This window comes from Talpa europaea (genome assembly GCF_964194135.1).
Source record: "Talpa europaea genome assembly, chromosome: 7".
Lineage (NCBI taxonomy): Eukaryota > Metazoa > Chordata > Mammalia > Eulipotyphla > Talpidae > Talpa > Talpa europaea.
In genome coordinates, this window is record NC_140074.1 from 66,120,543 (window position 1) to 66,145,294 (window position 24,752).

General features: G+C 44.2%; 1 protein-coding gene across 1 annotated transcript in view; it reads left to right on the top strand.

Moving 5' to 3' along the window:
• PAPPA (pappalysin 1) overlaps positions 1–24,752 on the top strand; it is a gene marked incomplete at both ends in the record, with an annotated part of 230,926 nt that overhangs the window by 120,580 nt on the left and 85,594 nt on the right. Inside the window, one exon of the mRNA XM_084237287.1 lies at positions 23,364–23,557. Within this exon, the coding sequence (XP_084093413.1) occupies positions 23,364–23,557 (194 nt within the window). The remainder of the gene's footprint in view (positions 1–23,363; positions 23,558–24,752) is intronic.

A 24,752-nucleotide genomic window follows, 5' to 3' on the forward strand; every position in this document is an offset into this window, starting at 1 on the left:
AACGTGAGGTCTCATTCCAGATAAAGGACCTGACACCGATGGTGAGGTCTTAACTTGCCTACGGTCATGTGGCCCATAGAGGTGTGAGCTGGTCTTGAGATTGGATCCCAGGTTGGATGGAGAGCCCTGCTTCTTCTACTCTGCCACTCCATCTAAATGATCTTCCTTCCTCCTCTCTCCTCTCCTTCCCACCCTAGTGATTCCCTCCTTTCATCCCTCCCTTTCTCCCTTCTTTCTTTTTTCTTATTCTTGTTTTGTTTTTCTGTCACTGGCCATTCAATAGAACGAATGTTTCCCTAGATTTGGTAACACCAGCATGCGGGTGGGTGGCAGATTTATGGTGGCATTCCCATTCGCTTTTCAGAAGCCCACACATCCGGAAGTATTCCCAAGGTGCCCGTGTGTTCTTAGGCAACACCCCGGGACTTCCCTTTCCCACTGTCCCACTGCTTCCCCCAGCACATAATAAGTTGCTTGTTCAAAGGAACACCACCCACAAGACCTCTTAGGCAATGAGGCTATAGGGCCGGCAATGAGGAAATTATCTTGTCCTTTCCCCCCTTTTTAGAATATAACATACACCAGGCCTGAGGTTTCAGCTAAAAAAATGTGGTATCAGTAAAAAGATAACTGCCCCCCAACAGACGCTGGCTGGAGGCATTGTTCAGCTGTGCTGGGAATTCTGTTTCTCAAACACTGAGTCATAAACTACAGACAGGCTGCTGATAAAAGCTGAAGGAGGGAAGGTAATGGTCAAATTAGTCAGACAAAATGTGAAGCATCCCCAAAAGGGCTTAGACGTAGCAATATATCTTGAGCCAGTGCTGGAAAACGTGCTACCTTCAGCCACGATGTTGACACCATCCCGGCAGATGTGATCTTGGAAAGCCTTCGCCCACCTCTGCTGTACACCCTGGGTCCTTCAGGGGAGCCCCTCCGCATCCCAGGTTAGACTGGGGAGCCTGGGCTGAGTTAGCATCGCGGGCCTAGCACAGCCTCCCCCTCTGTGAACCGGGAGTGACTGCACAGCGGGCTCGACAGTCTATTTCCCCCGCGCAAGGCTGGTAAATCCCCGATTTGTCAAACATTGATTTAAAGGCTTTGGAGTTTCAAATCCTGCTTGATGTTGATCTATAGCTAGGAAAACAAAGCCAAGGGACCCCCCCGGCTGTCTTTCCCAGCCCTGCAGAGACTCCTGTGTGTCTCTTTCACTCACTCCCTACGCACTCCGCTCCTCTCCCCCGCAGCCTGCCATTGGCATTCATGGTCTCTGGGCCCTCACACAGCATCTCCGAGACCCTCCAGGGCCAGGGCCAACAGCCCTGTTATCTGCAAGGCAGATAAGTGGGAGGAGGGCAGATCAACCCACCGCCCCACCAGTCACTCGGACGGGAGGGGGTCGCTGAACCTCGGGGGCCCTCTGTCAGGCCTCCCTGGCCTGCTCCAAGCCAAGGCGAGAAAGGAAAACAAGAAGATGAATCTCCACATCTTCTCGGTGGACGTGCTGATGAGACTTTAGAACAACAATGACTAAAAAGGAAAACAGCATCTGGCAGTGGCGGGTGTGGAAGGGGGAGGAAGGATGGGCTCTGCTGGGAGTTCCATTTATTATTTTTCTTTCTAACAACGTGAAATAGTAATGGACAATCCATCTCTCACCTTAACAAAAAAAAAATTAAAGTTAAAAAAAAATGAATACTAAAATTTCTCACTGCAAGTATCCCTTCAGATGTCCCTCTGTGGGAAACAGTAACTTTCACCAAAACACCTACTTGAAATAAAGCTTCCCTTGGATGGAGGATGGACCTTTAAGTGAAGAAAAGAGTCATATCAGCGGCAGTGACAGTGAAGATGTTGAAGGAGACGGTGGTGGCAGCCCAGTTGTGCCGGTAACACGCTGAGCCCTGGCCTCGTGGCCAGTGGACAATGATTAAGAACAAGGGTTCTTGGCAAAAAGCCTGGGGCAGAAAGTTTGATCTGGGCCTCAGTTTTCTCAACAGTGAAATGGATTGCTAATAGTTCCCACATCTTACAGTTGTGGTAAGGATAAAATGAAGGTATACTTGTAATTCGCTCCAAAGCAGTGGTGTCTGGTAAGTGTCACATGTGTCTGCTGCTGCTCTTATTGTGTTTATTATTAATTCAGAAGGTCTAGCAATCCTCCCAGCAATGCTCTGAGATAAATAATATGGCTGTCCAGGTCTCATAGCGGAAAGAACTAGAGTTCTGAGTGGTTAGGTAACTTGCCCAAAGCCACACAGCTAGAAATAGCAGAGGTGGGGTTCGCAGTGAGTAGGCTTAGCCTGCCTGCTTAACTGTGAGACTTCACTTACTTACCGTTCTACTTACTTACCGGGCACCCAGCTGTGCCAGTCTCTGTGCTAAAAACCTGTCTGTCAAATGATTTCATTTGACAGTTTGTCAAATGGAAACTATCTGTCCAGTTTCCCAGAGACTCCGGGTATTCAGAACCATATAGTCAAAACGGGAACCATAAGCCCACTTTGCTGATGAGAAAACTGAGGCACTGAGCGTTTAAGTGAATTGCCCTGGTAGTGCAGCCAGGTAAAGCAGAGAAGGCTGCAAACCCCACCCGCCTGCCCACAAAGACCATGTCCAATATCCAGAGGGACCAGCGGAAAAGCAGTTGAGAGTTTCTCTTTCCTTCTATGTCTGCTTTGGTGTCACCCCTCGAGGCAGGAAATGAAGGCAAATGCTTCTGTTCCTCCTGTATGGAATTAGCTTTAGGACATCCTTTTTCCCCTAACGCACTTGAGCCTTTTTCATGAATCACGAAAACGGCAACTTTCAGTTATCAACACCCTATGCATGTTCCACTCCATGAGCCCTGTCTTGAGCTGTGTTTCACTTTTTAACAGCTTGCCTTCCTTTGGCAATGTCCACATTGTTGTTTTAAACATAAGAGGAATTTGACACTAATCCCATTGTCATGGCAATGTGATGGAGACAGAGGGTGTGGATGCCTATTACTACCTGGATTACCTTGGTCTCTCCCACCCTCTCTGTGAGCCTCAGTCTCCTCTTCTGGGAAATGGGTGTAAACATAATACCCAGAGTTCTGCTCAGAGAAAGATGGAAATGTCTGTAGAGTGTTTGGCACTGTGCATGGCAGTCGTGGACACTCGAGAAGCACCACTTCCTTTTGCCCATCTCAGTTGTGAGTGAGGTGAAGGCCACCAACCCCTATCTGGAGAGAAAAGTCTCCTGAATCAGATCCCACCATAAAAATGCCTCTGTACTTTATGCAAATGACCAAACCCCTTGATCTCAGTCTCCCCAACTACAAAGGAGTTGGGGGAGCCAGATGAGCTCTCAGAGTCTTTTCAGCTCTGACTTCCAGAATTTAAATTCCAGATCATCATTGTTTTTAAACTGTGCGTTTTAAAAGAAATGAGGGCTTGGGGAGGAGAAAGGAATTCCTTTAACCCAGAGGGTCAAAGGGGGTCACCGAGGGGACAAAGGAGCAGGAAAAGGAGGCGATGGGGCGGAAGGCTGCCCATGCAGGGTGGGGCCAAAGATCTGAAGTCCTCACCGGGGAGGTCTGATGGCTGCATTCAAACCCCCTAGAGTCAGCACCGGTTAGGATCAAGCCTGCCAGCCCATCTCAGACCAGAGCTTACCACCTCCTTTGCAAGCCCAGGAGGCCTACCCCACAGAGAGGCCAGGCTGGAATGAAAAGAAACAGGACGGCCTCTGACGCCAGAAGAGAGGAATTCTAGCCCTCAGCCCAGGTCGGCTTCCTGAATCTTGACAAGGGGTCAGGCTCAGAGGACTTGGAGCTTGCCTGAACTCGAGGAATTGAGACCAAACTTTGAAGTGCGCCTTTGAGAGGCAGCCCCAACCAAGGCAGGTGAATCTGGGGAGCCAAGAACAAGGGCTCCTTTGTGGCCTTTCAAGTGACCAGTAACCTGCCCACTCAGGCATGACGTGTGCCATGTTGTGCGTCCAGGCGGCTAAGGCCAGCTCAGTGCAGCGGGGGCAGGACTGGGGGGTCCTGGTTGGTGTCAGTGTTGGGCCCTTCCATGCTCCTGGCCTGCCACTCTTTCTGGGGACCATGCTGGGTTGGAGGAGACATTTAATATTCATGAGCTGTGATCTCCACTTGAAGGGAGTGCCCTGGGGGAACTTGAAATATTAAGCAAGGGAGGGATAGAGACCTAATTGTGTCCTCCTTTTCTTTTTGGATAGAGAAGTAATGTGCTTAAAATAAAATGATGGATGAGCATTCAGGCTTGTGTGAAAACCCCGCTTTCTGCAGCCCACAGAGGAATTCGGCCATGTGCCCCACATATACAGCCACAACCAGGCAGAAGGTGGGGCGCACTGGCCGCCTTCACACATTTTTCAGTGCCTGCTGTGTGCCCAGCACGGTGCTAGTTACAAAGGAAACAACAATGAACAGGAGGCCAATGATGATAATAGTTACTTCAATGTCATTGCTGAAAATGCCACCAAGTGGAAATACGTGGCGGTGTATAGACTGTAATAAACAAGGGGCTGCCTTTACATTGAGGGTTCAGGCGGGTTCTTGAAGACACAGCATTTAAGGCAAGACTTAAAGATTGAGTAGGAGGTAGACAAATTAGGGGACTAGAGCAGGGTGATAGAGTGAGAACTGCACAATGTTCAGACTATTAAATTCTCCGGGGGTGAGCACGCTTTAGAAGGGTTCAGGTCAGTAGGTCTGTAGGAGGAAGAGAAAGGTGAGGCTGGAGCCTCGCAAGCTGTGATTCTTGGGGACCTTGAAGACCATGGCAGGTCATGAAACATGGTGGAGCTTGAAATAAGGGGAAGGCCACCCCTTGTGCATGTGTGCCTACTCCATGCCCAGCTCCAAAGCAGTCTCGATTGGCATAGATGGGATCAGAAAACTAATTATGGCCAAACGTGACCTGTTACTTCTCAGGATAGAGTTTCACTGAAACAATTATGCCCCGTGGTTTAGCTATGGACCACTACAAAGGCAGAGACCTGGTGTGGCCTACAAAGCCAAAATATTTACTGTCCGACCCTGAACAGAGAAAGTTGCTGGCCAACTTTTGGCATAAGTGCGTAAGTGGGTGAAAGAACAGCCGTTAGATTAAAGCAGAGGAGAGATGGCGAGGTGAGGGTACACCTCCTCCATAGGCTCCTGGATCTATAGTAGCAGAGCTGCAGTTACATTGAGTCCCCACATTTCCCCTTTACCCATCGTTTTCCTTCATCCTCCAACCACCACTGTGAGCTGGTAACATTGTCTGATGACTTGAATGACATGACTTAGCTCCTAAAGGTCCTGGCAGCTCCAGACCCTTCTAGGCTGCAGAAGGGAGTGTGTCAGTATTTATGAAGAACCTTCGTTTCAAACCCCCCATAATGCCTGCAGCCAGGCATTATGATTGCTACTTTCCAGTGACATAGAGTCCCCAAATGTTTAAGTGTCATTTAAGAATGTGGCCTCCACTTAAAAAATATTTATTGAACTGGGAAATCACCCCAAGAGAAAACCAGCCTTCCTGAAAGCTACATCCCAGGCCAACCAGTTGCTCCAAATAGTAATTCATTCACTCTCCTCTTGATTTTCACAAGGTGGAGGAAGGTGGGGGTCAGTGTCCCTATTTTACATAAGAAAAAATGAGGCTCTGGGAGATGAAGTGACTTGTTCAGTGCTGGTCATCTTTAAGCAGCAGAGCTGGGATTTGAACTAATATCTGCCCAGCTCCCAAACTAGAGCGTCCCTACATGAGCCCACCGGTGCGCCTCTCCAAAATACCAGACTTACAGAATAAGTAAGGGTGGTGAGATATGTCTGTATATTTCCACACTCTTCCATCTCATCAACATAAACCATAGTCATAATAAGAGAAATAATTTGTTATTGATTGAGTTAATTTAATGCCTTTTCTCTATTAACTCCTTTGATTAATTGCACTGACCCGATGAAATAGTTTCAGTGTTATGCTGCTGTCATGAAGAAGCGAAAAGCCCAGAGATGTTAAGTAATTTACTCCAAGTTCCAAGTGAGAGATTCTAGCCCTGAAATTCTAGCTCTTAAGTCCTCAGGCTGAACGACTAATTGCCACTCCCTTGGATGATGGTTAAGGTTATCTAATAAAATCTGTACTCTCAAGAGCTGAAGAGGCGACCAGCAAATAATGAGAAGGAAAGACTATGCAGGTACCCAAGGAACCCTCACATAACAAAAGGATCCCAGGGTCTCTTTAAGAAACAGCTCTCTGAAGTGTTTGTTTACAGATCATTAAATACTTAACAGGGGGAGAAACCAAATGTGACTTTCTCTTGGCAGCTACTGATTAAGGACCAAGGGGAAGTTAAGATAAAGCAAATCTGAAATTACATTCATTTTTAGGGGGCTGGGTTTTCAATTTTAATTTGCCAGACAGAAAGATAACGAAGCCCCTCCCACAAGGGCTGAGGGCTGGCCACTTTCTCTGCCAAGGGAGAGCAGCTTGGCCATCCTGCAAAGGCAGCTGGAAGTGAAAGGGAGCAAACCAGCACTAGTTTTTGTCTATATTAAGCACCCACTGCATACAAAGCTGTGTGCCTGTGAAGGTGCAGATGGGGGTGACAGGCAGCAGGAGCCCCTCGTGCAGGGGGCTTCAGAAGGCCTGGCTCAGAGGGCACACCGATGGTGTGAGGGGCCCCCAGGGGAAATGGGAAGCACTGGGTGGGGGATGGTGAGTCTGTGAAAACTCTCCCTGGGACTGGTAGGCTAAGAAAGTGGGGTTCAGCACTGCTGCTATGAAGGTCTGCAGTGAATGTTCTTTCAGAGTAGAAGGAAAAGACTAGTGAGTCCCAAGCACAGCTCCCGGGGGAGCCCCCAGATGAGTGGGTAGGTGGGTGTGAACCACAGGTCCTGGTTTTTCGTGCAGAAGCACCTCATCAAGGAACCTTGTTTTAAGTCCAACCTCCCCCTAGGGGGATGCTCCTCAAGCAAAGTTCAGCAAAGTACTGCCCCCAAGAAAAATCAGAGTCATCTCAATTTCAGCACCAGTCAGAATCCCAGCCCAGAATATCACTGAGCGTGTATAAAACTTTCAGTCGCTGTGAGCAGCACTGTTAAAGGTCCTGGGGGCAGCTAGTGTGTCTGTTGGGGAGGCCAAAACCCTGCCAAGAACTTGAGCTCAGCCTATTACCAACAAGAGTTGCACTGGCTTCTTTAATCTTGACTTCTCTTTGTATGCGTGCCATTTGCCAAGAGAATTCCTGAAAGAAGAGAGGGAGGGAAGGGGACTGACTGGCCCCAGGATCACAGGACCCCAGGGAATGTGCTGCCTGGGACAGTTCCTATTCTTTCGAAAATGATCGGCAAATATCAATCATTCTATTATTAATAATATTCTAGTTCTTACAAGTAGAGAATGCTCTGTCCCTAGAAGAAATGAAGCAGAAAATTGAGACTCATCACTCAGGGCGGTCATAAAAGAGATTTATTGAATAACTTGATTAAATAGACATATTTCATATTGTGTTATTGAACTTCTGAACACCTGGGACCTCTGAAGTGCTGCCCTCCACCAGTTCGCCGGGCGTTCTCTGTTCCCTCGCCTCCCGCCAGATACATTCTTCTGCCTGCTTTAAATATCAGCATTCTCAAAAGTTCCATATTAAGTCCGATACAACTCTGTTTCTGCTTCTACTTCTACTTCTACTTCCGCTTCCCCTTCCCCTTCCTCCATCCCTTCCCCCCTCCCATAATTCAAAACCAAACACCCTCTCTTCAGTTTGGGATCCTTCTCTCCACCTATGCCCTTATATATTTATCATTCTGTTGGATGTCCCATCCACACTCAAATGCAAAATGTTGTGAGATCATTTTTTTCTCTCCAAACCTGCTGCAACTCCTACTTTTCTACATCTCAACTGGTGGTGCCACTAGCCAATCAGACATTTGAACCAGAAGCTTGGGAATCATCTGTAAGTCTTCACCCTCTGTCATTTCCTGCGTCCAAATGATCACCATTCTGCCACTTTAATTTTGAAAGCCTTTCTTTTCCCCCAAATCAGCCCCTGTCCTCTCTCACCACAAACATTGTTCTACCTGAGGACATTTTCTCTCTGGCCTATTGCAAGATAACTTAAACAGGTGCCTGCTTTCCAGTCTTTGCTTGCTCCATTCTGTTTTCCAGTATAGTGAGAGCAAAGCTTCCTAAAATGCAAATACCATTTTCTCACTCTCCACTTGAACCTTGAACATATCTGGTAGCTCCACATTGGCCTTGAGATAAATGTCAATTTCCTACTGTGGCATTCAAGGCCACTAGGGTCTGATCTAGTGATTTGCACTGTATGCTCTGACCTCTGTGCTCTGTCCACCCGATGACCCTGTTTCTAGCTTCCTTTCCTTGGCATAGAGTATCTACACCATCTTCTTCCTCCTCTCAGACTCTCAGTCCAGGTGTCACAACTCAAGGAAGCCTTCTGGGTAAGATTGGACTCTCTGGCTCTGGGCTCCTGCAGCATCTGGGACCTCAGAACAAAACACCATGGGATCAATCATTGACTCACTTGCCCTTTTCACTGGACTGGGAGACCTGGAGTGCGGAGACCCAGGACTTGGCAAATAATTTGTGGCTCAGTAAATATAGAATAGATGAGTGAAAGGAGGATGTAGTTTGGAAGGGGCAGTTTTATTTTTCAGGCAGCAACATGCAGCAGAGCTCTGTCGGTTTCTTAGAGTCTGACAAACCTCAGTGTGCATGGCCCGCCTATGCCTTCTAGCTGTCATCAGGGGCAAAAAGTCTCAGTTCCAGGCAGTCAGGGTAGGGGTTTCCTGTTCAGGCTCCAGAGCTTGGCTGCTTGTGTTCAAATTCCAGCTCTGTCACAGTGGGGTGGGGGCTACTTGAGTTTCCACATCCATAACCTCCAGCATTGATGTGCCTCTGGGCGGCAGAGCTGGGAAGCACTATGGACGTCAGCCAACATTGCCTTTCAAGCCATACTTTACTTTTGTGTAAAGGAGAGGCAGGTTGAATGGCAACTCTCCTCCTCTGTGGCGATATTGACTGTGGTCATAACTCTTTGACAAGGTCCACACATTTTAGGATTTTGGAAGGGGTGAGAAGAACCAGTGACTTCGGTGATCACTGGGGTCACCCCCACGGAACTCTCTGAAAATCCAAAATTGAGCTGCTTTCCCATACCAAGTCTCAGCCCCAGCTAGCTTCCACTGGGGTAGGAGGGAACCTAATTAACTACTAGCAGGAAAGGCCCAGGTAGGCCACCCTCCAGGCAGAGCATTCAAAGGAAGTGGATAACTGTGTAAATAAAGCTGCTTTAAGGTCATTTAAGCCAATGCTCTTTGTTAAGGAAATTGATGGCTTTGTAAGTACCGCCTCTGAAGGCAGCACTCCAGAGAAGGTCCCGATCTCCCCTAGTAAATTCCCTAATGGACTCTGGGCCCCGGCATGTTCAATCACTTGCCAACAAAAACTCAGATCCCACTTAAAAGAAAATTTAAACGCTAAACCAAAGCATAAGTTATTGAGCCCAGGCAGTTTAACTGGTACAAGGTAGCAGAGACAGGCTGCTTCCTTGAGAGCAAGGGAGACTCCTGTCGTTTACAGACCTTTTTCACATTAGAGGCCCTGGTAGGCATTTTCTATGCAGCTTCTCCTTTTGTCCTAACTGGGAAGACAGTCGTTATTTCACCTATTTCCTGAAGAGAAAACTAGGACTTGGAGGTGAAGTGCGTTGCTCTTTGACACCCAGCTAATTAGAGCAGCGATGTGACTCCAGTTCCATCAGACTCCTGAACCCCCAAGAACCACAAAATTGCAGGCATCTGAGAGAGAATCACATCAGCTGGTATCAGATCTTCCTCAGTATCACATTCAAACAAAAGACATGAATTGGGCACCGTGGGTGTGCATGCACTTGGGAATCGAACTGATCTGAAACTGATTCATTCTGGATCTGATTCTTGATTCTGCAACTGGTGGACACTTCGGTGATGACTTACCCTCTTTGATCACCATGTTCCTCTCTGTCAAATGGGCATGATAGTAACATTGAACACATAGGATCCGCCCTGCTAAGATTAAGCACCAACTTGTATCTAAGCATCCAGTTATTCCTTTAGCAAATACACCTGTTGCATGCTAGCTAGGACATTAGTTGGGGCATACATAACGCTACGGGAAGACAGAGAGAGGGACAGCTAGCCCTTCTGGGGCTGGATTGCCAGAGATTTTCCAGAAGAGTGCCTGGTTAAACTATGGGTAAAGGATGAATGGAGACTAGTTAGAGGAAGCACAGTGCTAGGAATTTGGTAAAGTTTCTGCAAAAGTGGGATGGTGAGGGGGAATGTGGTAGACTTAGGAAGAGGACACACTTTTCATCCTCCTGGAGCATTAGAGAAAAATACCCCAGAAGCACGTGGGGCTTGACAATAACCATCAAGTCTCAGTGGGAAATTGCTGAATGAATAACTCAGTATCCTCTGAGGCAACCAATTTCATTTTCAGACCTCTGTTGTTAGAAGAATTTTCCACTGTATGCCCTGAGCCTTCTCGTCTTCAGGTTAGGCATCTCCGTACCTACATGAACACTGAGGAGTGATGGTGTCTCTCTTGGCCCCTGTCTCTGAACTTATTCTGGGTCCAATGACTTTGGTGCATCCAGCCATTTCTAGGACAGGGGGAGCTTCTCTGACCTGTGATCTGAAATACACAGCCAGTAACACAAGCTGCAATCCCATGCTCTTGTTTGGGCAGACAACTTTTCCAGTTGATGAAAACTGAACTCACAGAGATGACTACCTTGTGGGAATGTTTTTGAACATGGCTATGCTGACCCACATCCTCTCTGATCAGAAACAGCAACAGTTTTGATTGATTATTTTTCAAATGTTGTGTATTAACTCTTTAAGATTTAGGAACAATTTCCCCTACCTCCCGCCCTCCCTCCTTTCCCTCCTTCCCTCCCTCCCTCCCTTTCTTCTCTCTCCTGTCCACCCTTCCCTCTTCCCTCCTCTCTTTTTTTTTCTTCATATTGGGAGGAGAAAGAGTCCTACAAATACATTTCAGTAAAAACGCATTACAGTTCAACAATAGAAATGAAAGGGCATATAGAATCAAATTAATATAAAATCCTCTCCCCAGGCTGGAAGAGTTGCACCCTTTCTGTAACATAAAAAACAAAAAACAAACAAACAGACCAAAAAACTTACCTGAGTGTAACTCTGCCTGTAGACTTGCCTTATGTAGCATGTCTTGCCAGCCTGGAGATGGAGGATACTGTGTCTTGAATGCCTCATCTTTTTGTACTTATCTGAACCATATGGCAGGAGGTTGGTCTCATGGCGGGCCAAGCCAATCAGGGCTCAGGGTGGGAGGGATCCATTTGGACACTCTAGTTTGTCGCATGGGAACCTCACCAAGAACCCAACACACTGCGGTCTCCTTAGTCACAAGCAGCATTGCCAGACTAGGGTAACTGGCTTGGTTTTCATGTGGTGTCCTGATTCATCCTCAGTTCCTTGGCTACTGTTCACATAGCATCCACTTGTTTGAAAGTCTCTCTTTTTTGGAATCTTGAGGATGCCTTCACGGATGGATGGGGCTGCATGTTTTACTGGATTAAATTATAGATATACATATTTGTACATACTGACCTTTGTTTGAATGCATGGTTTTTCTTAATATCCAGGTATGTGTATTTCTCAGAACAGTTTTGTTTGACATGCATATTCCAAATATTTATGTAATGAGCATTAATTAGCCTCTCAGGACCCTTAACCTATAACAATTAACTCTGAAGCATTTAGCAAGTTCCTTAACCTTTCTGACACTCCGCCATCACATTTGCAAAAGGAAGCCTGTGAACTAGACAGTTTCAAGATCTTTGCAACCCTAAACCTTTATATATCCATTAATGTGGCACATGCTTACCAATTGTCTTCTATGTCCTGAAAATAAGATGCCAGCGTAGGAAAAATTGCCTGAGTTTCTGCTCTCATGGAGCTGCCATTCTTATTTAGACAGAATGCAGTGATCAGTAAACATCTGAAGTAAAATAATGTTATATAGAGAATAAAATAGAGCAATGGAATATGGAGAGACTGTGCGAAGATAGCATGGTTAGAAAAGGCATAGCTGGGCAGGTGATGAGTTTTTCAGTTTGGTTTTCTCCATTTATTATTAATTTACATTATCCAAAACAAGTATTGTTTTGTTTTGTCAATTTCATACTTTTAAAGGTCATTGGATCGCTCTTCCCCTGTCTGTGCTTAGAATGCCTGCCTATTTTGTGGCCACTACCTAATTCATCTTGGTACTGAATTTTACCTCCTCCTTTCTATCCTGAGATAGTATTGAAACCTTAAAGTGACCCATCTGAAAATCATTCAGGACACTCTGCTCTGCTGAACATTCTGCTGCGTTGAATGCATCATCTTTTATTAGAATTACTATCTTTGCTGATAAGCAAAGCAAGTGGTCTTTTTAGACCATTCACATAATATCTAAATTCATGGTGATGCAAATGTGTCTTCAGAGTCCAATTCATGATACCATTGCATCTCTTTATCAAATTTCAGTCTACTATGCACCACCTTTTCTATCCCGATATTCCATTTCTTTGCAAATTCAGTTAAGAAAGAAAATAAAACAGTATTTCAGACAGATATTGAGGCATAAAGTTTTGTGAGAAAAATACTATGGGTTGGTTTAGACAGAATTGGATTTTTCCCCCTAAAGTGTGCTTGGATTTGTAATATCCCATTCTAATGAAAAATTTCATAAAAATCTTTCTACAGTAAAATCTGTTGAAAGAAATTCAAATTAATTTTGAGAGCTCTTCAATGCATCAATAATAGAGAATCAGAAACCCCAAAAGAACTTTAATTCATCATTTAGTGAATACCTGCTATTTGATGGACATTGTCCTAAGAATTAGGGGTATAGGTAGAAATAAGACTGGGGCCAGCTCAGAAATATCTCACAATCCAAGAATTGTATCTATTCATTCATCCATTCTTAAATAACAATTACATAATATGCTGAGGCATTTTTGATCCTAAAGAAAGAGGTGAACTTTGAAATGTGTGTCCATAAAACCACATCCTGTAGGGGATAGAAATATTAATTGTAAAACTGTATTTTTATATTATGAATAGTACTGTGGTGGGTGCAAAATAAGAAGGTAAGCAGCTCTCCAGTGGAGGTGGAAGAAGAGGCTGTGTATATGCTGCAAATAGACAGAGTTGTTGTTTGAATAAGTAATATTTGATCTGAACTCGAAATGGTAAAAAAGAAGAGATTGTTAGAAAAATCAGGAAAAGAAATTATTGCAGGTAAAGTGAACAGCAAGTTCAAGTTCCTGGAGCAATAACAAGTTTTGTTTGTTTAAGGAATAGATAGTTATTGAATAGATGGTTGTCTGGAAGAAAGGATGAATGAATGAATGAAAGAATGATGTTATGAGCAAAGGACTAATTGTAGAAATGTCAGGTAAACCAAGGACTCATAGGCCATCGTACAGACTTTGGATTTGGGGCCGTGTGATATGGGAAACCATTGATGAGATTTCTGTAGAAGAGTAGCCTGATACAGGTTTTGTTTTTAAGAGGGAGCTCTAACTGTCCTGTGATGGAGGGAGGATTAGAAAACAGACATAGAAGACGTGGAAAGACTGTTTATATGAGCACTGCAAGAGTGAGTGACTTGGGCTAGAGTGGTCATCACAGAGCAAAAGAAGATCTATTTTGAATGTCCTAAAATAAAAGAGTCTACAGTATGTACTCTTGAACTTTATGCAGTGTTGTAGAGAGTAGACTACAAAAAAAAAAAAAAAAAAAAAAAAGGAGAGATGACTCAGATGGTTTTGATCTGGCCATTGTTGAGCAATGGTGATGTCATTTACTAAGATGTGAAGTAAAGAAATGTAGGGAGAAACCATTCCTTCTGTTTGAGACATGTTGATTTTGTGATGACTTTGAATAGATATTTAAGTACAAATGTCATTGTAGGTAATTGGGACTCAGAAAATAAGCCATATATAAAGAAATGTTTGGGCCATTGGCAATACATCACTTTTTAATTTTTTTTTGTTTAAAAATTGTAAGTTTCCAAAGCTTAGCTATTGTAAATAGTGTTGCTATAAACATAAGGGTGCAGGTGCTCTTTGGAACCGATGTTTCTGCGTCCTTTGGGTAAATACCTAGGAGTGGAATTGCTGGATCATATGGAAGCTCTATCTTTAGTAGGTCAAGCAACCCAAATGCCCAAAAACAGATGACTGGATCAAGAAGATGTGGTACATATACACCATGGAATATTACTCAGCATTCAAAAAAAGATAAACACATGTAGTTTGCAGCAACATGGATAGCGCTGGAAGGGATCATGAGCGAAATAAGCCAGAAAGAAAAAGAAAAATACCGGATGGTCTCACTCATAGCAGGAATCTAGAAAACTTAAATAAGGGACCAGGAAAAAGAATAACTATAAGAAAGTAAAAATCAAAATCAACAAACAACTATGAACCAGAGATACTGTATAGGGAGTGGGGGGTGGGGAAAGGAGGGATTGGGGTCAAAATAAGGGGGTTGCAATTGTATGGGGAATATAAAAAAAATTTAAATTAAAAAAAATAAAAATTGTAAGTTGATGAGAGCTTGAAGATAGATGAGAAAAAGGGCCCAAGACCTACCCCTGATACCTGGCAGCAGTTGGTAGAGGGTTTGGAAAGCAAACAACGGTGAGCACGGGCTGGAGGAGGGAACTGAAAGCCAGCCAGAGGAACTAGGGAAGCAAAGCGTCATGGAGTCCAAGAGAGAGGACCTCAAGCAGAAAGGAATGACTAGTTCTTTATGTGTTTCAAGCACGCCTGACATTCTAGTTGGATTTAGAAATGCCGAGATCAGTGATTGACAAGATCGACATTGGTGGCGTGGTGAATTCAGAAGCTAGATTGGAGACAATGATTGAGTGAATTTTGGAGAGAAGATGACAAACAGAAGTTTAGATAGCTCTCAATCAACTTGACTGTGAATCATGAAAAGAGAATGATGATGGCGGAGACACCGTGGTAGGGGATCTGGATTGAAGGGAGGTTTTTCGTTTATTTTTAATTTTTAAAATTTAACTTGCTTAACTTGCGATTAAAACTTTTATATAGGCTATGTCCTGTTTGGCTGTTTGGAAGGAGAGAATAACAATGCAGGAAAGGAGGGAACTGGTTCGTGGCAGACAAGTGATGCAAAAGAGTGACAGATGAGGCTTCTTGGAGCTGAAGATGCTCGTATGAAATCTTGATGAAGGACTCAAAGGCAGAGACTAATCTTTCAGGCATAAGAAACTCTGCAGTGTGAGTTCTGGGAAAGAATTCTGCATTTGCTGGTGTAGGTGAGACTGGAAATGAAAGTAAATGGGAAAGTCGGAACTTGACTACACAAGGATTTGAGTGTTAGGTAAGGAAGTTCACATTTTGCAGGAGTCAGTTAAGGATTTCACACATGATCGGATTCACATTTTTGGTTAATCACTCATAGGCAGCTTTGTGAGAAGACGATTATGCGGATATTGCAAGGGCCAAGGGGACAGAGGATGAGACTGTCCTCTGAGAATGCCCTCTGTGATAGGCCTGAGTGTGGCGTTGGAGGAGTAATGACTGGGGATTCCATCCAGATTCACTCTTCTTTCCCCAGTGTTTTTGGCTTGCTGTGTAATGCCTGGTTGTCACAGTGAAACACAGGAAGGGATTTTTGGCCCACTTCGGTATGTGGCCAATCCTTGAAGGAACCAGAAACCAACTTAAGCTCCTCAGATTCAATAGACCTAATCGACATCTGAAATTTGTTAGTGGATTCATGGTTCCTTAGGAGCCGTTCACCACCCTGCCTTTTGTACTCTGGGCAGGCCAATCTGGTTGAGGAGGTTCAGAACAAACCTTGGTTTGAATAGAATTAAATGAGGTCAGCAACGTGGGTTTCACATGCAGCCTTTTAAAGATAGGCAAAGTAAAGTCTAGATATTTCCGTTCCACATGAAATAGATGTCAATATAACTATGCCCTCCCCAAGCTTCTCCTTTTTAAGCCTTCAGGGGTTAAGCACTCCAGTTTCCCCTGTTCCAAGAAGCTATTATTTGGACACAGATATTGTGCATTTTTTGGGCTTTGCTTGTTGTTGTTGTTTGGATGAATTGTTCTGTGGCATGAAGCTTGTTGTGGTTGGAGCCATCCCTAAACAAACAGCTGAACTTGAAAAATACTATTTTCTTCTGGTGTTTAAAAAATATCCAAAAAGTAGTAATCATTGGACTAAAAGAGAAATCCTCATGCCGATCATTACTACCTCAGCTGGAAATAGAAACAGATGCTAATTTCTGAAAAGTTGAGCCATCTTCATAAACAAGAATTTTAGAAAGACAGGTGAAGCTACCCATCGTTAGAAGACAACCTATATCAGAAGAGTACACATTCAAATCCTCTGCTTCCTTCTTCAGCCCTAAACCAATTACTTCATTCATCTCCCATCTGATTGTTTTTCTCTCGATGGTCTTGAGATTTGGCCATCCAGGAACTTCTCAGACTAGTTATATCTAACCTACCTATGGGTTAGCCATGCATGGCTATTGAAAAGTAAAATCAGATATTCCCAAAAGTAATATTGAAACTCAGTTAAAGGTAACATGGACTATTTTGTGGCCAGAATTTTATACTCAAAACCTGGTTGGCAATATACTGATAAAGGCAGTATGGTGGGGTGGAAAATGTGTTGTATTATGAGTGTAATTATCAGCATTCCTAATCTCATTCTTACTGGAAATTTTCTCTGAAGGCTTTAGCAAATCACTTCAATTTTATGAACCTCAGCTTTCCCATACATAAACTGAAATAATTTCCTTCAGCAGCAAGGTGTCCACTGTCATCATAGGCCTTTTTTAAATCAGCTGTTAAATGCTAACCACTTTACCTACATTTGCACTGTATGTGTAATGCGACATGAGACAAAGGTCATGAGCAATTTAATTCTCTCTTACTTCAACTTATCACAGTTCCTGTACACAGGAGCAACTATGTCAATATTTCTGGTTGCTATGTAAGTGCTTTTATTATTAAGTGATCTGGGTATCATAATAAATATTCAGTCCTTCGACCATTATTCAGATGAGGAAACCAAAGTTTAGAAATAATTATTTGCCCAAGGTCAAATCATAGTACATGGCATACCTGCTAAGCAAAATCACATCATAGAACTTTCTGCCTCTGATTGTGAAAGTCACAGGTACAACACACCTTTCCTGCTCAGAAAAATCTCGAAAGCCCCCCATTGCTAATGAATAAAATTTAAATTCATTAGCATGGTTAATGCCTTCCTCAGTCTAATCTCAAATCAGCATTTGTCAGTTCTAGGATCCAATGCTTTCCCTTAACTCTAACTAACCTTGCACAGATCTGGCTGAGGCTTAGCCATCACTCATATTATTCCTTCCACATGCTTATATTCTTTTCATCCTCCACGACACTGCCCCAGACCATCTTTTCAAGGAAACCTCCTCCTATTTGCCCAAACAGTATTGATTCTCCCTGTGAGGGAAAGCAAGAATTGATTAACCAGTATCTCCCCAGTATTAGCACAGAGACAGCTTAGATTCTCAGTAAATATTAGTAAACTGGGTTACTTGTCTTCTGCAGGGCTCATCAGGGCCTAGAAGCTATCTTTGCCTGACACATGCCACCCCTCACTCCCAAAATCTCCAGAAAGCTTCGGTGACTTTTGTTTCCCAGTTGAAATGATTGGTCATGAATTACCAGTTCTTGGTCTGGGCAACATGGATGTTGAGAGAAAACCACTTAGTGGTTATTTCAGAATAACTGTAATCAATCTCAAAGTTCAAAGAAATTGTATCATGAATTTTAGTAGCTCTTATAGGCAAAAATATGCCATTCCATTGGAAGATGTCTGTTCTGATGAAATTTGTTTTGTAGTGTTCTCATGATATGACTGGTAACCACATTACAAAAAACAAACAACAACATCAAAACCCCAGCACTATATTTTTTCTCCATTATCTAGAAATATTTGAGATTAATTATAAATCATTTGCTAGCTTTCATTTGTCATCCATTCCCTCATATATTCCTCAGCCATTAGGCTACTGCTTCACTCTAATGCTATGAGGTAGAAAGACTCAACAACTTTGTACCCAGGGAGATAGACTCATAACTAAAAATTCTGTGATGGAGGAAATCTGGGAATTGTGAAAAGACAGAGGGAGGACACTTAACCCAGCTAGGACTGGAGTCAGAAAAAAAGAATGTAGTGAAGAAATGACTTGCTGGAAGAGACACTTAAAGTAAAATCTTGAAAACCTGTGGGAGTGAGCAAAGTAAAACCTAAGAACTACACTCTAGTAGAGGGAACTACCCTTGTGAGAGCATGGAGGACTGAAATGGAATGGTGGACTTGGAAAACTGCAAAAAGAGGCCACTTTGTGGAAGGTATTGTAGGGTAAGCTGAGGAAAAAGCTCTTCTCTAAGCAGTGAGAATCTGTCACAGGATTGCATTCAGTGAAGGGGCACAGTTATATGTATTGGGGATTGTTTACTTACAACCCCAATTCCTTAGATTATCCTACTACCCTAAAGAATACACATTATCTGAAGCTTGGTTTGAAAAACACATTGACTTAAGTTATTTTTCTAAGTGGCCAAAAATCTGTCTGGTCTGCAGGGCTCTTCGACAGGTGAAAGTCAAAACAGGGAAGCTGTCTCTAAGATCTCCTACCGAGGTGACGTGAGCGACCTAAGTCTTCCTTTCCTTTCCGGCTATGACCTCTTTCAGTAATTCACATCAAAGACTCCAGTGATATCACAGATTGCCAATGTTTTTAGTCAAGCCAAGTTAGTGTTGCCCAGTAGGACTGAAGTAGTTCCTCTATAAATGTACTATTTCATATTAATACATTCCTTTTTTTAAGCTGATGCTTTCTTCCTTTCTTGTTTGTTCATTTCATTCCCTATATTGGAGATGGTTCATGTGCCCTCCTCAATCACTTCTATTCTTGGATAGTCCTTAGGATGTAGAGCTGGGTAAATAAAAGTAGGATCTCTACTTAAGACAACTTCTCTGGTACCCCTGACCTTACCTCATTATCATCATTGTTTTTTTTTAAAGATTTATTTAGTTATACATAGAAGAACTGGGGTACAGACCAGAGATGCAGGGGAGGGGGATGAGAGGATTCACCAGAGACAGAGTGGGGAACAGAACAGGCAGACCTACCAAAATACACTGCTGAGGAGAGCAGTGGGTGAGCCAGGAGAGGGCTGTTGCGCCATGTAGGTAGCTCCCTGGTCAGCTGGAATTGAACTCGTACTGCAGAGGCTGCGGATACCTTCATAGTGCTGTGCTTAACCCCTTGCACCACCAGGGAGGCCCCCCATCATCATCATTGTTAAGAATGAACCTCTTGCCTTTAAAACCTACATCCCTTTCCCGTCTCCTAGGCTTTTATTACCCAGCACTTTATTAAGCCATCCTAAGAGGTAATGTTGCTTCCACTTCATAGATGGGGAAACTGAAGCTCAGAGAGGTGCAGTAGATGCCCAAGATGACCCAGTAATCAGGGTCAGACCAGGAGCTTGATCTAAGGTTTCTGACTTCAAGCACAAGAGCTTTTTACAATAACTCCCAGCCTTTGCTAATAATTTAAGGTACACTTATCTCATCTCCCTAAGACTTGGCACCCAAGCTTACAAATAGAGGTAGCCATTTGTGTCTCCAATCCCTGTCTTTTGGGCAGGCCACAGGAATGCAGAAGCATGGCATTTCATCTTGATGCTCCAGACAGATGGAACTTGAAAATTAAGTCAATGAGAAGCAGCATCAGCTATGTCTGTCCACTTAGCGTGAGGCCATCTGCCTTGGGCACTTGGAATTGAGCTCATTTCTTCCAAAAGGGAGAGAAAGTATCTGGCAAATGAAAGCTCAGCCAGAGAAGATGGATTTGGCAGTGCCTCTCCACCCACATCGAGCCTCTTCGCTGGGTAGAACAGATTTCTAAGTATGTCACTGCATTAAAAGGAGCAAATCTGCAGTGAGGAGTTCCCTTGTGTCGGGGGAAGACAGGGTGAGGGGGGACCAGACTTGCTAATGTGATCCCATGGTAAGCCAGTCAACACTGGAGTCTCAGCTCACTTTCCTTCACCCTGAGCCCCAGTCTAAAGAAACTTTTCAAAGTGTGCAGAGTCTAAACTATATTTGCGCAAAATATAGTTTACATGCTGTACATCAAGGTGCTGAATTTTAGTCATTCATTCAACAACTGTTTGTTGCACATCTAATAGGTTTTCACCCTCCCAGTGGGATGTATTATTATCAGTGCCACCTAGCTAATACATAGAGGGCAGATGGCAGGGTGATCATTTGACCTCAGTATTAACTTCAAACTCTTTTCACTACAGCCTGCTCAGATCCTAGCACTGAGCATAGAAGAATCATGCAAACTGATGTAATGAAAACAGGAAGGCAGGTTTTGTTTTATTGTTTTGTTGTTGCTGTCTTTGTTTTTCCTGGCCCCACATTTGTATTCCATCCCTCACCCCGCTCTCTTCAGTGTTTGGGCCATGGAAGTAGAGAGGGAGCTAGAATTCCCCAGATGAAAACTGGCAGATGTAGCTGAAGGGCCTCTGGGACTCTCCTAGCAAGAGAAACTGAATAGTGAATTCCAAGGATGTTATTCAAAAGAGGGACACAGAAGAATCTTGGGGGAGAAACGGGCCATCTTCTCTCTGCCTCCTTCTGTGTCCTCTCTCTTGGTGTCCTTCTCTTCTTTAGCTCTGTCTCCTTTCTTTTAACTATCTCTGCCTATATATCTTTTATCTACCTATCCACTTACCTGTGACTACCCTTACTGCTCCTCCATTTCCAAGGTTCTGCTGATCTCAGGTATACAAATATATCGACATCTTCAGTATAATCAGGAAGAAATTAGACTTCATGAGAACGCAACCCTAGCCCCCATTCCTGCCACCCTGAGGTCTCTTTGCTGAGGAAATGAATTAAGTCATCTCATCTAACAGTCTTATATGGTCTTAGCCTTCTTGTCTTTGTGTTGAAGGAGAAAGGTGGTACCCGGAGTCAGGTGACCCCATGATCTTACTCTCAAGAGGATGGGCTTTCCTCATTTTGTAGAGGCAGTGTGTAGGGGAAGATCTCTCTTCTAGCTATAAAAAGGCCAGGTCCCCTCTCTTCTGTTAATTCCCTATGTGACCTGGAAGGAGACACCGTACTCCACACAGCTCTTAGGTTTCCATTAGATAAAGTAGGTGAAGAGGCTGGCATAGTTAGCATCATCTCATGAAATCACCACACTATCACCTGATACATATTCTTTGTATTCTTTTTGAATGAGAACATGCGGTTTAGCAAGGTAAGTTTCTTTATATTCTGTACAACTTACCTATGACAGCGTTAGGATGCGAACCTAACTTTACCTGATGTCAAAACCTGTGCTCTTTGCAATTGCCTTTTTTGAGTTTCTAAAACCAGAGTATGGATTTGTGACCAGTCACTCTTGGATTGAGTCTGTTTTATTATATGTATGTTAGCCACCTTCACCTAGAGGTTGGCGCTACTGGGAAGTGCTGAGTCGATCATCTTTCCATGCTTAGGCAGACTGCCGGTGACTGGAGTCTTTTGCTGGCTCAAACAGACTCTTAAATAATTGAATTATAATGATTTGATTTATTCTGGCTCTTTTGATAGTATTTCACTATATAAACTGTGTGCAGAAATAAACAAGGGATTTTGGGGCTTGGAAGGGGCTCAACTTTTTGCTGCCCCCTAAATTCAATGACTCCTGCAGCATCGAAGGAATCCAAGTCTTATTTCTACTTGACCGAGCCGCAATCTGTTTAAGGGAATGTTGCTTGAACGTGTTTCAAGCTAGTACTGATTTCACTAGCTGATTCATTTCAGCCACTTAGGAATAAATTGACCCCTTAAAGAAGACTATTTTTTCTCTTGAGCACTATCTTGGAATGTACAAAGCATGCTTATGTCCTTTCCCTAGCACAGCGCTATGGCTTCCCTGAGAGGCTGTCCTGACTGGGATAGTTGATTCTGTATCACAGATGGGAAACCAGAGGCTAAAGAGCGAAGCCAGTTGTGGGAAGTTACCTAGCTAATGTAAAGGACAGAAGTCAGATCCTGGTCTTTGGCCCTAAGTTCAGCACCCCCTGAAGAGTCCCCCTCTGCTATTCTGAAGTGAATTCGGGAAGAATACTCTAGATCTGGTTGACTTCATGTTTTGATTTGTCTAGAGATTCAAATTTTCACAAGATACGTAAATATTACTGGGCATAATTTTTATTTTATTTTAAATTTGTCAATAGTTTACACATTTATATAACTTTGGGAGTACATTTTCATACTTCCTTGTATGCACATGCTTCACTCACTGTCCACCAAACCTCCCATGGCAGTGCCCTCCCCTCTCTCTCCCCTGTTCCTTCTGATTACTAGAACACTTTTCACTAAGCATAAGATTTGTGTGTGTGTGCATGTGTGTGTGTGCGCGTGGTGTGTCTGTCTTGTGTCTGTGTCTTGTGTCTGTGTTTAAAAAACCACATAACACAAGATTTACCATCTTAACAAATTCTTAAGTGTACATGCAGTAGTATTAATTAGAGGTCACTGTCGTACAGCAGATCTCTAGAACTTATTTTGTAATATAAATAAAGCTTTTTTTTTAGATTTATTTTATTTATACAAGAACCAGGGTACAGGCCAGATGCAAGGGAGGGTGAGAGGATTCACCAGAGACAGAGCGGGGAACAGAACAGGCAGACTGACTGAAATACACTGCTGGGGGGAGCAGCGGGCGAGATAAGAGAGGTCTGCTCACCACGTGGGTTGCTCTGAGGCTGGCAGGGATCGAATGGGCACTGCAGAGGCTGTGGACAGCTTCACAGCGCTGCGCTTAACTGCCTGTGCCACCAGGGAGGTCCAGAAATAAAACTTTTTACCCACTAACAGCGTCTTTCAAATCTCAACCATTTCCCCATCTCCCCAGTCTCTGACAACCACCATTTTCCTTTTTCCTTCTGAGTTTGACTGCTTTATGTTCATCACATCAGTGGTATCATACATTACTTGTCCTTCTGTGACTTATTTCCTTCGGTATCATGACCTCCAGATCCATCCATGTTGTTGTAGATGGCAGCATGTAAAAGTTCCTTTTAAAGGGTGAATAATATTCCTTTGTGCCTGTGAATGATGGACAGGATGGCCGTGATGGTTCTGCTGGCCTGCTACCACAGCTGTTGATGGTCGATGAGTCCAAAGGACAAATACCTACCTGTTCTCTCCCTTCTGTGTCCATCTCTGCCAGATGAGCCCAGCCGGTGCTATTTCCATGATGGCGACGGGGTGTGTGAGGAGTTTGAGCAAAAGACGAGCATTAAGGACTGTGGTGTCTACACACCCCACGGCTTCCTGGACCAGTGGGCATCCAATGCATCAGTGTCTCATCAGGACCAGCAGTGTCCTGGCTGGGTCGTCATCGGCCAGCCAGCTGCATCCCAGGTAAGCACCCGCCGTGTACGACATTTCCTCCGGCCTGCCCGCCTCCCAGGCCTGGATATGGACGTTGACCACACCTTTGGCTGAACAGAATTCCAGGGCCCTGTAAGAGTCATCTATACATTAGACACAAAGGTGGTCAAGAGTAGTCGGGGTAATGTAGTTCCCCTTCTTCGTCACCTGTGATAATTCAGACTTGGGAAAAGAACTCCACTTCATGTATACCACTGAAATTCAGTGGGGGCAGGGACAAATTCTTTGGGGGAGTTCCACTTTTGGGTTGTGTAGGTACCAAGTCTTCTGCTCCCTGAGCACTCTCTTGTGAGCTCATGATTCTGCCATAAATTTGCTGTGTGGCCTTAGACTCATTTAACCACTTCTCTGTGCCTCATTTTTCCTATCTTTAGTTTAAACAGTAGAGCTTGATGATCTCCAAGGACCTTCCCAACTCTAAAAAGCTATGACTCATCCCCCAGTCCCCTAATGCACTATTTATGCTCTAGGGTTCGCCCCCAAGGGACTGTCAGCTTAGTTGAGGGAACAGGATTGTTGGAGCCACCAGAGCTTGTGTGGTTCTAGGGATGGCTCCTCTGTCCCCGGGGCCCCTTTTCCAATTATCCTGCCTAGCAAGCACCTGCCTTCTTCCGAGACTGCCATTTCCCAGAGATGCGACCCAATGCGTCCAGCTGCTGAGCTCAGTGGCCAGGCCTAGGCCAGCCTGCCTCCTGGCCTTGCAGATGAGCCATCACTCCCAGCTATTTCTCGCTCATATTGCCTCCCTGGTGCAGGGTTGGGGTAGGCCTGGTGTCTTGATGAAAGAGATGAGGCCTTCTGGGGCTCAGTGAAAATCTCTGGATGAGGTATAAGATGGGGTCATCTCTTCCTCAATCGGAGTTCATAATTTGCGTTCATGTCTGTTTGTTTATGTTTCCATGCATTAGATTCTTGGTGCATTTGCATTTGTGTCTAACTGCCCTGGGGAGTGTGGAAAGACATGCGAGCATGGTATTTTCTGAGGTTTCTTATGTAGAGGGCCCCTCAGAGTGAGTTCGTTCTGGGGTTCATCCTCCCCGCCATGTCTGTGCTTGCTGAAGACATCGTTGCTTATGCTCTGCACACTGACCGTATTGTCTCTGCGCCTGGTTCCCGGAGTAGGCTGCTAGGCTGCTGGTTCTTTGAAAACTGTTTTGAGATTTAT